This window comes from Anopheles gambiae, chromosome 2 (genome assembly GCF_943734735.2).
Source record: "Anopheles gambiae chromosome 2, idAnoGambNW_F1_1, whole genome shotgun sequence".
Lineage (NCBI taxonomy): Eukaryota > Metazoa > Arthropoda > Insecta > Diptera > Culicidae > Anopheles > Anopheles gambiae.
The window spans coordinates 89,315,531-89,332,336 of NC_064601.1; the positions used below are offsets into that span (position 1 = coordinate 89,315,531).

Below are 16,806 nucleotides of genomic sequence, written 5' to 3' on the forward strand. Positions count from 1 at the left end.
TATTGAGAACAATAGTGGTTTTGGAGTGTGATCCAATTTGCTGCGTTACTGTTTTATTACGTCATCTAGTCGATTCCGGTTTGCGTTGTCCTTTTAGTAGGTCTGGTTCATTTTCATCTCTTCGGTGTGGAAGATGAACACGTCCTTGAAGTACATGTTCTTGGTGTAGAAGTAGTTGAAGTTGATGACGCGATCGAACGGATAGCCGAACGGCAGGCTGTCGTAGAAGCGCATTCCCGACTCGACGCCGCAAGTGAAGGTCTTGTCGTACTGGTAGCCCTGCTCGTAGGTCTTGGCCGTGTACGGCGTGATGATGAAGTAGAACTGCATCGGCATACCGCTGGTCCAGCCCTTCGGCAAGATCAGACGATCCGGGAATCCACAGTGGGCCTCCGACATGTCCAGGGCGAACTTCTCCTGTCCGTTGTATCCGAGCATGATCTTCTTGTACAGGTCGGTGTACATGGTACGATCCTTGACGCTCCAGTAGAAGTCGCGCGAGTTACGCACGAAGGTGTTCTTGCCGGCGGTGAAGTCGACCAGATACTGGTCAATCTCGAAGAAGTACTTCTTGTAGAACTGCAAGTCGAAGAAGCGATCGAACTTGGGTCCGACAAACGCGCGAATGATGGCCTTGCCGGTATAGTCCGACATGACGTTCATCGTGTAGCTGAACGGCTTGTGGTTGAGGCGACGCTGGCGTGCGAACACGGCATAGTCGAAGTACTTGTCAGCCGACTGCATGGGCAGAACGTTCGAGACATCCGAGTCGAAGTAGTCGAAGTAGGTCATCAGCTTGTCGAAGGTGACATCCTTGATGACGACACCGTTGAAGTTGAGCTCCTCGTAAGTGTAGCTTGGCAGGAAACGCTTGAAGTAGTAGTACAGATCCATGAAGCGCTCGTACAGCTGGTAGAAGACCGGGTCGCGCAGGCTCGTCTCGAACTGCATCAGTGCCGACGGCCAGACCTTGTAGGCATTGAAGTCGTTTCCGGAGAGCAGCAATCGAGAGAACACCTCGATGTAGCCGACGTAGTTGGCATCCACACTGTCAACGTTGGAGTTGAGCAGGTTTCCGAAGAACTCGACCGACTCCGGCAGACGGAGGTTGATGCGGGTGCCGTCTTCCTTGACGAAGAATCCATCCTCAATGATCTTGCGGATCTTCGCCTCCCAGGCGTTGATCCAGTCCAGCTTGAAGTACGACTCGTCCGAGATCATGTAGTTGTAGTCACGGCTCTTGAACGGCACTCCGTTCCAGTAGCTGAGCAGCGAGAAGTATCCAGTCTTGAGCGGGAAGCGCCAGACCAGCGGCTTGACCGTACCCATGTAGTTGGACATACGCTCCAGGTTGTAGCGGGCGAGCAGCATCTGGTGCATGTACCAGTACAGCTCTCCACGACGGTCCTTGATCAGTCCGAACTTGTCACCACCCAGGAGGAACGAATAGTCCATCATGAAGTAGTAGTAGTATGCGTTCAGGCCAATATCCTCGGTGTAGTAGTTGAGGTACTCCTCGGTGTAGAAGTTGTTGTAGTAGTCCATCGGGTAGGTAGCGGTGTAGTTAGCGTACACGACGTTGTACTTGCCGTTGCCATAGAAACCGAACTTGGGATCGTACAGCTTCTTGTAGTTGATGGTGCGGATCACATCGGTGTTGAAGAAGTAGTACGGGTAGATCTCGTAGATGGCTGGCAGAACGATGCCCTGCAGGTCCGGTCGGTGCATCACGGTCAGGTGCAGCACGTAGATGAACATGCCCTCGTTGATGTTGTCACGGGCCCAAATCATGTTCTTGTAGTACGTGTCCCAGTCGGCGCTGTTGTACAGGAAGGTGAACACAGCGTAGGTCTGGCGCAGGTACTGCTCGTTGTAGATGGAGAAAAGCTCGCCCTTCTCTAGGAAGGCACCAGTCTTGTAATAGTCAAAGAACTCGGCCACTTGAGCAAAGTCCTGAAAGAAATCCGAAGTAGACAAGACATCAGATATAAGAGTCATAGTGTCGTAGACAGCAACGTTCGAGGGCATTTAATACTTACGTTGTACTTGGTCTCATCAGACACCCAGGTCTTGGTGTACGGGATGTATTCGTCATACTTGAGCGGCAGGTGAATGTTGCGGAGCACTTCGAAGAAGAACTTCTGCTTGAACAAGAACTCCTTGTCGGCTGTTCGGAAAAGAGGAGAAGAAAACAAGTTGCTTGAAATCTCCTGTGGCTTGTGCTTTGGTAGAGAGTAGACTTACCATATTTCGCTTCGAACTTGGTGCTTGGAACGTAAGATCCGCTGGCAAGAACTGCCAGGGAGATCGCCACCGCCAGGATGAGGAGCTTCATCGTGTCGAGTTTCTGTTCGACTACAGCCACGAGACTGACTTTTTGGGTGCTCGAACCGTAGCTTATATACTTCTCATGCATCTCGCCACAATGACTTTTCTGACCGGATGTCTCATTTCATTATCATCTTTCTGCACCGGACCATGCAGCACAGGTGATCGAGTACGTATTCATTGCAAACGCTATTGCAGAGATTACTGTGGGATCGCAGGGTATCAAGCATTATCGCTAAGACATTCTAGTGCTATGTTTATTTTTTTGCCAGTACATGATAAAGACGTATCAATTTGGGTTCAATGATTGGTAGAATGCAGTGGCAGAGAAAAAAAACCCAGATTGTATTGTTTCCAGGCATATTTTAGAATCAAAAATGCAGTCAAACATTCTAGACGATTCAACGATCTTTAATGAATGTCAAATGTTGAGATCAGCTGTGCTCGTTCTATTGCCTTCAAGTGACCTTTTTCTATCAAGCAGCATTTACAATAGTTAACTTTGGGTGAAGAAAAATGGGGATGATGGCAGATACAATTTCATTACTCCCACATCTAGAAATTGCCTAATTATCAGTATCTCGAATAAAACAAAGCGATTGAAGAGATGATCGGATTTTTTATTATTTGCCATAATTCCAATCCGTTTTTTAACGATTTTGTGGTTTATGTACTTTCGTGGTATTCTATTTTCATTGAGAGCAAATTTTCTAACACAAATTTGAAAGGGATGGATTGACGATGACTTACACGTCTATATAAACTAATTATTATAAGATAATTATGATAAGTTTAATTAAATGATTCAGTAAGGAAGTTAAGCCGGTCTCGTAGTACAGTCGTCAACTCGTACGACTTAACAACATGCCCGTCGTAGGTTCAATCCCCAAATAGACCGCGCCGCCATATGTAGGACTGACTATCCTGCTATGGGGGGGGGGGGGGGGAATCAATTAGTCTCTGAAAGCCAAGCCCACAAGTGGGTACAGGCAGGCCTTGACCGACATCGGTTGTTGAGCCAAAAGAAGAAGAAGGAAGTTAAGCGTTAATCAACACAAACAGAGTAATGACTTTGATCGTACGAGATGCATTCCTAGGATGCAAGTTTTGGAATGTTCCAATAAGTTGGAATTTATATGAATAATTTAAATATTCTTAGATTACTAATTTATAGAACAGTGTATTAAAATAAATTCTTTATTTTTAACTGGTCCAAAAATTGTCTCTTCATAGTCTGGTCTGCCTTGATCATAAATGGAATTGGCTATTTTCCTCTTGTGATTACGATTTAACCTAAGTAGCCAGTTGTGCAGCTCTTCTTCGATTAACGGCATAACGACCTTCGCGATTCATGCCGGCCTATACAACCTTCCGAGACTTTTTACGGGGACGGTCCATATGAGGGTTGAACCGACGACGCGCATGTTGTTAAGTGATACGAGTCATAGTCAATAGTCAAGTCCATGTTATGCGGTTACTATATAAAATAATCAATTTAAACAACAAATATGATTTGACCTCATAAACGTATGTTTCGTATGCGGTAGTCTCTTCCAAATTATCTCCAAATAGCAACATACTGTTATTTGTCGACATAACTTATATATTTAAGTAGATTAGAAGAGACGAATGAAACCAGTAGGCTCAAAGTTTCTATGAAAAATCCATCAAAACATTAAAAACAATTTTCATTGAAGCATGCAAAGTGAATGACATAGAATTAAGGAGAAATGAAACGTCCGGGCACTGCTCGGGTAAAGCAAAAAGGGCCCTAGCTTGATATATTTTTCCTCTCACCACCCACACCATCGATGTTCTCTTAGACCGCTACAAATGCTCTTAGATCGCTTTTTTAAAAAATCGTTAAAAAATATTTTTCTGTTAAACCTTTCTAGCAAATGTTATTTATATTTTTAAACGATTTTTAAATGCGTTAGTTAGCACAAAACTCTGTTTTTCGAAGTGTCTTTATAGTTATGGTACGACCATAATTTTTTTTAAATAAGCCGTGTAAACGTTTTTAACAATTTTAAAAAATATACAAAGATGTGAAATCGTATTCTGCACAACTCATACACTCACTGTTTTTATCTATCTCTTACCACGAGGCTACATGAGGTGAAATATACAGCGAAATGAACTATTTGACAGGCGGAATATCTGACGGATAAAGCATCACAGCTTCCAGCTGATGTGCAATGTACACAAATTACATGCACAAAATCGTATTTAAATCCATTAAATAACTTCAATATCGAGTAATTCGTCAATTTTGAGTTAACAGTTCATAATTTCTTCCAATTAGGGAATGTTCTGCTTAAGAAGATATTATTTTTAATAGAATTTTGAAAGCGGATGTTGTGTCTCCCCCATCCCTTTAGCTGAACCTGTCAGATATTTCACCTGTCAAATGGTTCATTTCGCTGTATATTTCACCTCATGTATCCGCGCGGTTACGGATTTTCCGCAAATCGCGAAAAACGACTGTCCATATAGTTGTGGTAGGCGCTGTATATGGAAACATGATTTTTTTTTTCTAGTTTTGATTGCGATAATTCCACTTATTATACTATACAGTATACTACAGTATACTATACACAATGATCAACAACTGTGCAAACAAACATATCAATACTTGTTCGAATAGCAATAACCAACCGACGTGATATGCTCCCCGTTCATCAACATGGTTAATCAACCATTTCTAACTTTTTTCCATATATATAGGAGGTCAGAGCATCAGATGAAGGACTAATTCTGCCGAGCTCTGTTAGCTGATTTTGTCAGCCTTGGTAGATTAATTGAAAAGGAAAAAAATGCTCATAAAAGCTTTAGCATCCAGCATGACGATGGATATTGTTGGATAGCGCCTGGATATCTCAGTACGGATGTTACTATCCAAAAGAATCAACATAATTTACTTCACAAAAAGGAGTTGATCCAAGTTCGTATCTTGAAGAAACTAGAAAATTCTTCAGAAAAATCATCAAGCCGAGTCTAAAGCTAATATCCAAAATTCCTTAAACTACACACAAGCCCAACACGTTCAATCTAGAAATACTTTCCAAAATATCCTCACAATTATCGTTAGTTCATTATGTCTCCAGGTCAATTTGTCTTTGGGTTTCTTACAAGACCTAGAGAAGCTTAACTATTGAACCCGCGTTAGGAGTTGGTGGAGTGTGAAATTGAATGATTGATGATTAATTGATTGATTGATTAATTGATTGATTGAGGGCTAACAAGTAATGCTGAAACACTTGTTTCTTGCGATCGAGAGCTACTGCGTGAAGTGTAAACAGAAAGTTTCAAACACGGACGGAAATAACGGCACACCAATGTTATGTGAGTTTTACCCAATTTGCTGTGTTGCTATTTTATTAACTAGAAGATTCCGGTATGCGTAGTCCTTTTAGTAGGTCTGGTTCATTTTCATCTCATCATTGTGGAAGATGAACACATCCTTGAAGTACATGTTCTTGGTGTAGAAGTAGTTGAAGTTGATGACGCGATCGAACGGATATCCGAACGGCAGGCTGTCGTAGAAGCGCATTCCCGACTCGACGCCGCAAGTGAAGGTCTTGTCGTACTGGTAGCCCTGCTCGTAGGTCTTGGCCGTGTACGGCGTGATGATGAAGTAGAACTGCATCGGCATACCGCTGGTCCAGCCCTTCGGCAAGATCAGACGATCCGGGAATCCACAGTGGGCCTCCGACATGTCCAGGGCGAACTTCTCCTGTCCGTTGTATCCGAGCATGATCTTCTTGTACAGGTCGGTGTACATGGTACGATCCTTGACGCTCCAGTAGAAGTCGCGCGAGTTACGCACGAAGGTGTTCTTGCCGGCGGTGAAGTCGACCAGATACTGGTCAATCTCGAAGAAGTACTTCTTGTAGAACTGCAGATCGAAGAAGCGATCGAACTTGGGTCCGACGAACGCGCGAATGATGGCCTTGCCGGTATAGTCCGACATGACGTTCATCGTGTAGCTGAACGGCTTGTGGTTGAGGCGACGCTGGCGCGCGAACACGGCATAGTCGAAGTACTTGTCAGCCGACTGCATGGGCAGAACATTGGAGACATCCGAGTCGAAGTAGTCGAAGTAGGTCATCAGCTTGTCGAAGGTGACATCCTTGATGACGACACCGTTGAAGTTGAGCTCCTCGTAAGTGTAGCTTGGCAGGAAACGCTTGAAGTAGTAGTACAGATCCATGAAGCGCTCGTACAGCTGGTAGAAGACCGGGTCGCGCAGGCTCGTCTCGAACTGCATCAGTGCCGACGGCCACACCTTGTAGGCGTTGAAGTCGTTTCCGGAGAGCAGCAGGCGAGAGAACACCTCGATGTAGCCGACGTAGTTGGCATCCACACTGTCAACGTTGGAGTTGAGCAGGTTTCCGAAGAACTCGACCGACTCCGGCAGACGGAGGTTGATGCGGGTGCCGTCTTCCTTGACGAAGAATCCATCCTCAATGATCTTGCGGATCTTCGCCTCCCAGGCGTTGATCCAGTCCAGCTTGTAGTACGACTCGTCCGAGATCATGTAGTTGTAGTCACGGCTCTTGAACGGCACTCCGTTCCAGTAGCTGAGCAGCGAGAAGTATCCAGTCTTGAGCGGGAAGCGCCAGACCAGCGGCTTGACCGTACCCATGTAGTTGGACATACGCTCCAGGTTGTAGCGGGCGAGCAGCATCTGGTGCATGTACCAGTACAGCTCTCCACGACGGTCCTTGATCAGTCCAAACTTGTCACCACCCAGGAGGAACGAATAGTCCATCATGAAGTAGTAGTAGTATGCGTTCAGGCCAATATCCTCGGTGTAGTAGTTGAGGTACTCCTCGGTGTAGAAGTTGTTGTAGTAGTCCATCGGGTAGGTAGCGGTGTAGTTAGCGTACACGATGTTGTACTTGCCGTTGCCATAGAAACCGAACTTGGGATCGTACAGCTTCTTGTAGTTGATGGTGCGGATCACATCGGTGTTGAAGAAGTAGTACGGGTAGATCTCGTAGATGGCTGGCAGAACGATGCCCTGCAGGTCCGGTCGGTGCATCACGGTCAGGTGCAGCACGTAGATGAACATGCCCTCGTTGATGTTGTCACGGGCCCAGATCATGTTCTTGTAGTACGTGTCCCAGTCGGCGCTGTTGTACAGGAAGGTGAACACAGCGTAGGTCTGGCGCAGGTACTGCTCGTTGTAGATGGAGAAGAGCTCGCCCTTCTCTAGGAAGGCACCAGTCTTGTAATAGTCAAAGAACTCGGCCACTTGAGCAAAGTCCTGAAAGAAAGCCGAAGTAGACAAGACATCAGATATAAGAGTCGTAGTGTCGTAGACAGCAACGTTCGAGGGCATCGAATACTTACGTTGTACTTGGTCTCATCAGACACCCAGGTCTTGGTGTACGGGATGTATTCGTCATACTTGAGCGGCAGGTGAATGTTGCGGAGCACTTCGAAGAAGAACTTCTGCTTGAACAAGAACTCCTTGTCGGCTGTTCGGAAAAGAGGAGAAGAAAACAAGTTGCTTGAAATCTCTTGTGGCTTGTGCTTTGGTAGAGAGTAGACTTACCATATTTCGCTTCGAACTTGGTGCTTGGAACGTAAGATCCGCTGGCAAGAACTGCCAGGGAGATCGCCACCGCCAGGATGAGGAGCTTCATCGTGTCGAGTTTCTGTTCGACTACAGCCACGAGACTGACTTATTGGGTGCTGGAACCGTAGCTTATATACTTCTGATGCACTTCGCAGCAGGTTTGCTTTATCTGTTCGGTTTTGTTCCATAGAAACAATCGTTTGCTAAATTTTAGTCAGTTTCAAATGCATTATCATTTTTTTCGTAATGTTTTGTTTCGTTGTTCGATGATAAACTTCATTCGCTTGCGGGGGTCATCTTGCAGAGAAGTGCAGCATCCCCAATGAAGCTGATTGTGCTATCAAGTATTGTGTAAAAATGGTTTACTTTTTGTTGTTGGATTGTTAATTCGGACTACCATCGGTACCGAATTCTCTCTCTCCTTATTATATAGACATTTTTGCTTCTTAAACCCTTGAACAGTAAGGTATACTTTTTTTAGCATTGAAAATGTTTTGAGGATCTATAAAAGCATGCTTATTTGTCCAGTGTATGTAAAGTATGAAGATTTGAGTTATTGCAAACAGTTATTTAAGGCTAGTGTTGTCAAAAAGTCCAGTAGTTTACTGACTTTTTTTTGCTGTTTCTGTTTCTTATATTATTTCAACAAAATTTACATGAGGTCAGGGTCCTGTGTATATAACGTTGGTCTGGATGGGAATCGATCTGAATCCAATGCTGTTGGTGACGAAAGACGCACCGCATCGTTATAAAATGGGACTATCCATATTTATTTAGTGTTTAGGCTTAAACTCTGTAGTAATGTTAATATCATTCATTAGGCTTATCTTATTCGGGGTCGGTTCCGTTGTGCAGACGTCAACTTGTACTACTATGGTCCGTGCCCCCGCAACAAGGACTAACTATCCGACTGTGTGGTACCGAATAAATCCATAAAGCCTGTATTATAGGCCGACAAATACAGGGCCTAACACAACTATGTGGACAGTTGTTTTTCGCGATTTGCGGAAAATCCATAAGAGATAGATAAAAACAGTGAATGTTTGAGTTGTGCAGAATACTATTTCACATCTTCGTATATTTTTTTTTCAAATTTTTTAACACGTTTTTACACGACATATGACGAAAAAAACGAATTTATAGTCATACCACAACTATAAAGACACTTCGAAAAACAGGTTTTGTGTACTAACTAACGCATTTAAAAATCATTCAAAAATATAAAAAACATATTCTAGAAAAGTTTTAAAGAAATACATTTTTGAACAATTTTTAAAAAGTGTTTTTTATAACTTAATTTAAGGTTTTATAAATTTTATAAGAGTAATTATCAAAATATATTTTTGTAAATACCAAAAAAAATTTTTTTTCGCCTGTAATACAATGCCAGTTTTGAAAATACAAACCAAAATATGTAAAAAGATTTTCAAAAACTAATTTGCCTATATTTACTATATTTATAAAAACTATATTTACCAAAACATTTACGGGCGCCTTTGTAGCGGTCTAAGAGAACATCGATGGTGAAGTGGGTAGTGGGAGGAAAAAAATATCAGACTAGGATTACATTCCTTAACTATGTATGTAACAACAGCAAATATTTAGATTCTGCTAAATCGTTAATCGTTGTTGAGCTTTTTGTGTCGCTTTTGTTTGATCGGATCAGTTTTGAACCGTTGTTCACAAAATAGATAAGGTTCTTATGGCAATTTCAAACTAGTTTTTGAAAATCTTTTTAAATACTTTGGTTTGTATTTTCAAAACAATCATTACAGGCAAAAAAAAAGTTTGAACGATTTTTCAATGCGTTAGTTAGCACATAAAACCTGTTTTTCGAAGTGTCTTTATAGTTATGGTACGACCATAAATTTATTTTTTCGTCATAAGTCGTGTAAAAACGTGTTAAAAAAATTTGAAAAAAAAATACGAAGATGTAAAATAGTATTCTGCACAACTCATACACTCACTGTTTTTATCTATAACTTATGGATTTTCTGCAAATCGCGGAAAACAACTGTCCATGTAGTTGTGTTAGAGCGCTGTAGAAGAAAAAGAATTTCATAAAAAAGATTTGATTTGTTTTTTGAAATTACCTTAAAAAATGAATACCGAGTTAAATACTCGATGGAATGATTCTGCGAGGTCCATGCCACACTCTTAGGTTATTTAAGTGTGTGGAAACCGTACAGTTTTGAATGTTAAATATGTTAAATACTGTTAAGCTATTATTAAGTAAATCAATTCATATCTAACCCAAAGAAGCTTTCCAATATTTTATCCCAATTAAACAATGAAACATGCCTTCTAACAATAGTAAACAATTGAGGGTTTAGTCACATACATAACAATGTCTGAACGATAAAGTTTGTAGATTGCCATTGCACTCTGCTCTTATGTCTTTATACATTTTCTTGAATTATAATTGCATTCTTAATGAGTTATTAAATTTATGTAAAGCTATAAATGTGGACAGTTGTGATAAAAAATTATCATTTACACACATTAACGATTCGGTTCATACTCCGAAATATCGATCAGATATTTCAAAGTGCTTTAATAAACCCGTGTTTAGGCAGCTACTTTCAATCTGGGCGCCTGACCTACCGCACGCGTTCACTGAAAAAAATAACAAATTTCCCAATGCTAAGATTGCCCAACAGTACATTATTGCTCAAGAGTCAAAACTCTCCAAAAAAAACCGGTGGTTAATAGAAATGTTATTATTGGTATTATTGGTATTGGTCGTACGAGGCGCACATATCGAGCAAATGAAAAGAAGACAAGACAATCAATCATAAAGTAAAATAGACTGGGCTCATATAGCTACATCTGACAATGACCCCTAGAATGTGTAGAAAATTCTGTTTGACTAAAAAATCAAATGTTCACGCAAAGTTCACGAGAGTCAACTCAACGCGAGTGCAATCATCTGTTAGAGTTCCGATGCAATTCGTAGCATTTTTTTCTGTCTTATCTCTAAATGATTTCATGCTCAATTCAACATCTAGTCCAGAAATCCTTATCATTCTTATATTCGTTATGTCGTTATGTAACAGTCGACAGACGATTATTTTTCTATATCAGTTTCTTTATTTTCATCTCAAATCAATACGTTAGTACATCTTCTTAAAGTCGTCGTTGTGATAGATCAACACGTCCTTGAAGTACATGTTCTTGGTGTAGAAGTAGTTGAAGTTGATGACGCGATCGAACGGATAGCCGAACGGAAGATTGTCGTAATAGCGCATTCCCGATCCAACACCGCAGGAGAAGGATTTGTGATAGGAGTAGGGCTGTTCGCTGCCCGTATACGGCGTGATGATGAAGTAGAACTGCATCGGCATACCGCCGGTCCAGCCCTTGGGCAAGATCAGACGATCCGGGAATCCACAGTGGGCCTCCGACATGTCCAGGGCGAACTTCTCCTGTCCGTTGTATCCGAGCATGATCTTCTTGTACAGGTCGGTGTACATGGTACGATCCTTGACGCTCCAGTAGAAGTCGCGCGAGTTACGCACGAAGGTGTTCTTGCCGGCGGTGAAGTCGACCAGATACTGATCAATCTCAACAAAGTACTTCTTGTAGTACTGCAGATCAAAGATGCTTTCAAACTTCGGACCAACGAACGCCCGGATGACGGCCTTTCCGGTGTAGTTCGACATGACATTCATCGTGTAGCTGAACGGCTTGTGGTTGAGGCGACTCTGACGTGCGTAAACGGCATGATCGAAATACTTGTCGGTAGACTGCATGGGCAGAACGTTGGAGACGTCCGAGTCGAAGAAGTCAAAGTACGTCATCAGCTTGTCGAAGGTAACGTCCTGAATAACGACACCGTTGAAGTTGAGCTCCTCGTAAGTGTAGCTTGGCAGGAAACGCTTGAAGTAGCTGTAGATATCCAGGAAGCGGTCGTACAGTTGGTAGAAAATTGGATCGCGCAGGCTCGTCTCAAACTGCATCAGTACCGAGGGCCACATCTTCTTCGACCGGTACTCCGTGTTTGACAGCAGGGCACGGGACAAAATTTCAATGTACCCCATGTGCTTCATACCGTACGAATCAACATTCACGTTCATGATGCTGCCAAACGCATCGGCCGACTCCGGCAGCCGCAGATCAATACGCTGGCCATCGTCCGTCATGTAGAAACCATCCTCGATCGTCTTGCGCAGCTTAATCTCCCAACCGGTAACCCAGTCGAGCCGCTTGTACAGATCATCATCTAGCACGAAGTTGTTTTCCCGGCTCTTGAACGGCACACCGTTCCAGTAGCTGAGCATCGTCGAGTAGCCGGTTTTGATCGGGAAGCGCCACGCCAGCGGTTGCACGGTGGCCATGCCGTTCGATAGGCGCTCCAGATTGTAGCGAGCGAGCAGCGTCTGATGCACGTACCAGAACAGCTCTCCGCGGCGGTCCTTGATCAGCCCGAACCGTTCGCCGCCCAGCGTGAACGGATAGTCCATCATGAAGTAGAAGTAGTACGCGTTCAGGCCAATGTCCTCGGTGTAGTAGTTGAGGTACTCCTCACTCTTCAGGCTGTTGTACGCGTCCAGCTTGTACGCTTCGAAGGCGGTGTAGTTGGCGAACACGACGTTGTACTTGCCGTTGGCGTTCAAGCCAAACTTGGCATCGTACAGCTTCTTGTTCGTGATAGAGCGGATCACATCGGTGTTGAAGAAGTAGTACGGGTAGATCTCGTAGATAGCTGGCAGGACGATTCCCTGCAAATCTGCGCGCTGGAACACGGTGAAATGAACCACGTAGATGAACATGCACTCGTTCACGTTCTCGCGAGCCCACAGCAGGTTCTGATAGTACGTGTCCCAGTCGGCGCTGTTGAACAGCAGGTTGAACAGCAGATAGGTCTGCCGGAGATGATCCTCGTTGTAGATGGTGAAGAGTGCGCCCTTCTCCACAAAACCACCGGTCGTGTACCAGTCGAAGAACTCGGCCACTTGTGGGAAGTTCTGTAAGTAGCAAATAACATATAAAATCAATGAGGAAATGTAGCAGGGATGTATAGGGTTTGCAGCAATTTAAATCTCACATGATACTTGGACTCATCCGACACCCAGCTCTTGGTGTACGGCAGGTACTCCTCATACTTGAGCGGCAGGTGTATGTTGCGCAGCACCTCGAAGAAGAACTTTTGCTTGAACAGCAAATCCTTGTCGGCTGTTGGAAAGTGGGGAATGCACAAAATTAGAAACTTTAACGGAGATGCGATTCGACTATACATTCTTACCGTATGTTGCTTCGTACTTGTTGCTCGGAACGTACGATCCACTGGCCAAAGCGGCCAGGGAGATCACCACTGCCAGGATGATGTGCTTCATACTGTTTGTAGAATGCTCTGCCTTGCCTTTTGCTAAACCGAGCCCGCTTTATATACTACAAAACTGTTCGGTATCAAGTAAAGTTCTTTTTTATTTTGTACGATGTATGCTGCAAACATCCCAGACCTGGTATAATATTTGCCGAACCTATCAAACGTTCACGCAACGGTCACGTTTTGCTCTATTTTTTAACATTCGAATACGAGTAAATTGTTGTGTCTATTACCTGCATTAACCTGTTATCTTATCACCACATGCACGAGCGCTTTCGGCTATGAAACGTCTTGAGAAATTGAACAATTGGAATCTTGTTACGTCTTGGTAGCTTATTGCTTTCTAGGTGGTCCGGATTCGGTCTACGAATATACCTATCTTGTGCTAAAGGTGAGTTTGGCTTACGCGATCGATCTGCTCATTAGAAGCCCCTGTCTGGTCTGGTATTGTTATTGGTAGTTATTTGATTGTTGTGCCCACTTGTTCAATTTTTGCATTCTTCACAACATGCAAATTGATTGTCTATTCGTACGATCGTGCTCTGGAATGAACAGGGAGAGAGCCTTCATTACCTGTCTTAGGTGTTTCGCAGGAAAGGTGTGTTTTTTCTTATTTGACACAACAAGCGTTGATGATCTAGGTCAGGGGTCTCCAAACTTTTCATTTCGCGGGCTGCATTTCTTCACAAACAACAATCATGTTCAACTCGTTTTAATAAGAAAATATTACATAAATATATAATTATGTTTACGATTGCCCGGAGTAAGTTTAAAAAAAATATTACTGGGGATCTTTATTTGCGAACTGCTAAACTAAGACTACAGCTAACTTCTGGATTCGGTGCTGTTTAGCTAGGCTGGTGTTTTCGGTGCTGCCAGGTTTGCCGGTCACGTTGTCATCCACGTTTATGATGATCATGTTGCCTCGGTCCGTCCGACCATACGACACCACACCTAGTCGTGGGAACCTGCTTCCAGTGGAGTTCCCGTTGGAACCTGACTCCGCGCGTGGAGTAAAATCGATGGCTCGCTTGCGACCGTTTTCTTACTCAGCACCTGTATCATAGCGCGTAGCGCATGTGTACATATCTATATAAAAATTCTACAACTTTCTTTTATTGAATAATCTTTCAGAAGTAAAAATTATAAGTTTGGAATTTAACCTCTATCCACTCATCGCAGGCCGCATTCAAGGCTCTTGTGGGCCGTAGTTTGGAGACCCCAGGTCTGAATCAGTGGTCAGTGGCAAAGACTGAAAGAGCCAAATTCTACAAAAATGTCCTCGTAGATTTTCACGAAAAGAGCCAAATTGTTAAACCAAGAGCAAAAATGTGTTAAAGTTCTATGAAATATTTTGTGTTCGGATGGCCGATAAAACGTTGATAGTAATAACGCGAACACAAACTACAATTTACAAATTATATTAGAACTAAAATGGTATATCCGTGCCGCGCTGACACACAACCGTTCGCCACCAAAGCCAGATCGGAAGAGAGAGAGCAATTCCTAGATTCTAATTATCCTACTTCTAATTCTCCTGATTTCGCCTTGCCTATCTAGTTTTCGCCTCTCTCGTTGCGTCGGCCGCCTGACTGGTATCGGCGGCTGTCTCCAGCCGCGATCCAGGGGTGAGCAACAATACGATCACAACAAAATATATCAGACAAAAATCTTCTTAGACAAAAATCAAGCTTTGGTTACTCGAAGCTGTACAAGTAACGTTAGTATTTTGTTATCAAAACGAGATTTAAACGTTCAATCATCATTTAAAGGTAGCGTCAAATGGCCCTCAACATAGTTATTTTTGAACCAGTGCGGCCCGCGAGCTGAAAAGTTTGGAGGCCCCTGAAATATATGAATTGTTTAGAAGCCGCCATCTCAATATCAAGGAGCCGCATGCGGTGTGCGAGCCTTACTTTGCCGATCGCTGGTCTAGGTCTACATTGGCCAATAATCCAATTGGTTACCTGGGACTGTTTGGGTGTTGCCGTTCACACTGTGATTGTCGGTCCAGTCTGATCGGTCCATACAGGGCTTGAACCGTTTACGGGCCCACAGGTTTTTTTTAAATCATTTCTAAAGACGACGACATTCGATCTCGAATGGTTGTGATAAAATGTAGTTTAATCTCATTACTGCATTAACTAACAAATATTTGGTTTTGCGGTTGAGTGAGTAAGAGTAACCCTGTAGCTGTACGATCGGCAACAATTTGTGTGTGTGATTTGAAATGTTAAAAATGATTCACTACACAAATATTGTTACACGATATTGTTAAGTTTATTGTTAAAAGCGAAACATTTACATTCAACCGACCAAACTACGTATCGAGCAATGTGCCGCGCGTCTTTTTCGGTGGCGGTGGTTCAATCTTTTCCTTCAGCACGTCCTCATTCGTCTTGCCGCCCTTTCGTTCGAGCTGTTTCTCGATGATGCGCGCATTGTTGGCGTAGCTGTCTGCTACCTCCCGTGCTTCAATTTCGTCCTCTTCTTCGTCGATGGTCGACACAGTTACCGAGCTGAACTTGCCCATGTTCTTCGTGTGCTTCGTGACCATCACCTTCTTCGGTTCAAGCGTCGGATTCAGGCTGGCGCTCGGCGTTTTGATGATTTCCGATATTTTGGCTTCGCTCTTGCACTTCACCAGCGCTCGCTTGATCACGAACGTCACCTGCGGATCGTTACTGTGCCGGTAGTACAGCGGTAGGCCACACTTTTTGCACTTCAAGCGGTGCTGCTTCTCGATGCCCGCTTCCCGCTGGATGAAGACTGTTTCGCTCGCGTCCGCATTGACCTTGTTGGCGTGTCGGGCACTGTCTATGACGCGGGCCCCATCCAACTGCCGGAGGGGTAGTTTTTCTAGTGTGCAATCTGCAACAACAAATGCATGAAAAGATACGTATTACATGCAATCCAAGCATGGATAGGGGAACGTTTGGAATGGCTTACCCAGAATCAAGCTCATTTGTCCACACAAGCAGTAGTAGATGTTGAGCGGGCCCGTTTCATTGTACTCTTCTTTGTCCTTTGAATCGGAACAAACAATACTACGCGACACTACTTTCGGCATTTTGTTTTACTGTAAATACTGTAAGCAATTGTGTTCCTGTTTATCCACCAATTTATTTACAGGACCCATGAAGGGCTTGTTTACATTTTCTGCATATTGGCAGCAGCTGTCAAAACGCTAGCACCCACTGTACAATATCTGCACATTAAGCAGCGATTACACGGAGCAGCAAACAACCGTGCCGTATAAGGCACTTTTTGAGAAGGATTTTTATTTTTTTAGTTGAAATGTTACTGAACAAAATAGAATAAAACGGGGCTATAACTTTTGTAAAATGCGTTCAATTTACAAAATTTACAAGCAAAAATGAAGCTAAGATATATGTAGCTATCTAATTCACCTTTGTTTCTGAATTTTTATTCAGTAGTTTCGTCACAATACTTGTTTTAGTCCAAACGCGGTACTACCTCGTCTATAATAGGTGCACCTAACCTATGATGGCGCTGTTGTGAATTTTTTGCGGTGAGCGCAATTCCAAGATGCAGAAAATCG

At 43.3% G+C, this 16,806-nt stretch overlaps 3 protein-coding genes across 3 annotated transcripts; all 3 read right to left on the bottom strand.

The window, feature by feature from the left end:
* Nucleotides 1-18: 18 nt before the first annotated feature.
* On the bottom strand, nt 19-2,390 carry LOC4576649 (hexamerin-1.1). Its single transcript, XM_061642031.1, has 3 exons — nt 2,245-2,390; nt 2,040-2,167; nt 19-1,953 (listed from the first exon to the last, which is right to left on the bottom strand). The coding sequence occupies exons 1-3, from the start codon at nt 2,333-2,335 to the stop codon at nt 94-96; spliced, it is 2,079 nt and encodes a 692-aa protein (XP_061498015.1). The 5' UTR covers nt 2,336-2,390; the 3' UTR covers nt 19-93.
* A 3,298-nt stretch (nt 2,391-5,688) lies between these two features.
* LOC1276436 (uncharacterized) lies at nt 5,689-13,268 on the bottom strand. Its single transcript, XM_061640523.1, has 6 exons — nt 13,161-13,268; nt 12,963-13,090; nt 11,030-12,882; nt 7,892-8,016; nt 7,687-7,814; nt 5,689-7,600 (listed from the first exon to the last, which is right to left on the bottom strand). Exons 1-6 carry the CDS (start codon nt 13,249-13,251, stop codon nt 5,741-5,743), a joined length of 4,185 nt encoding a protein of 1,394 aa, XP_061496507.1. The 5' UTR covers nt 13,252-13,268; the 3' UTR covers nt 5,689-5,740.
* A 2,234-nt stretch (nt 13,269-15,502) lies between these two features.
* Nucleotides 15,503-16,436, bottom strand: LOC1276438 (STING ER exit protein). The gene is made up of 2 exons (XM_315784.5): nt 16,194-16,436; nt 15,503-16,115 (listed from the first exon to the last, which is right to left on the bottom strand). The coding sequence occupies exons 1-2, from the start codon at nt 16,312-16,314 to the stop codon at nt 15,565-15,567; spliced, it is 672 nt and encodes a 223-aa protein (XP_315784.3). The 5' UTR covers nt 16,315-16,436; the 3' UTR covers nt 15,503-15,564.
* Nucleotides 16,437-16,806: the final 370 nt, after the last annotated feature.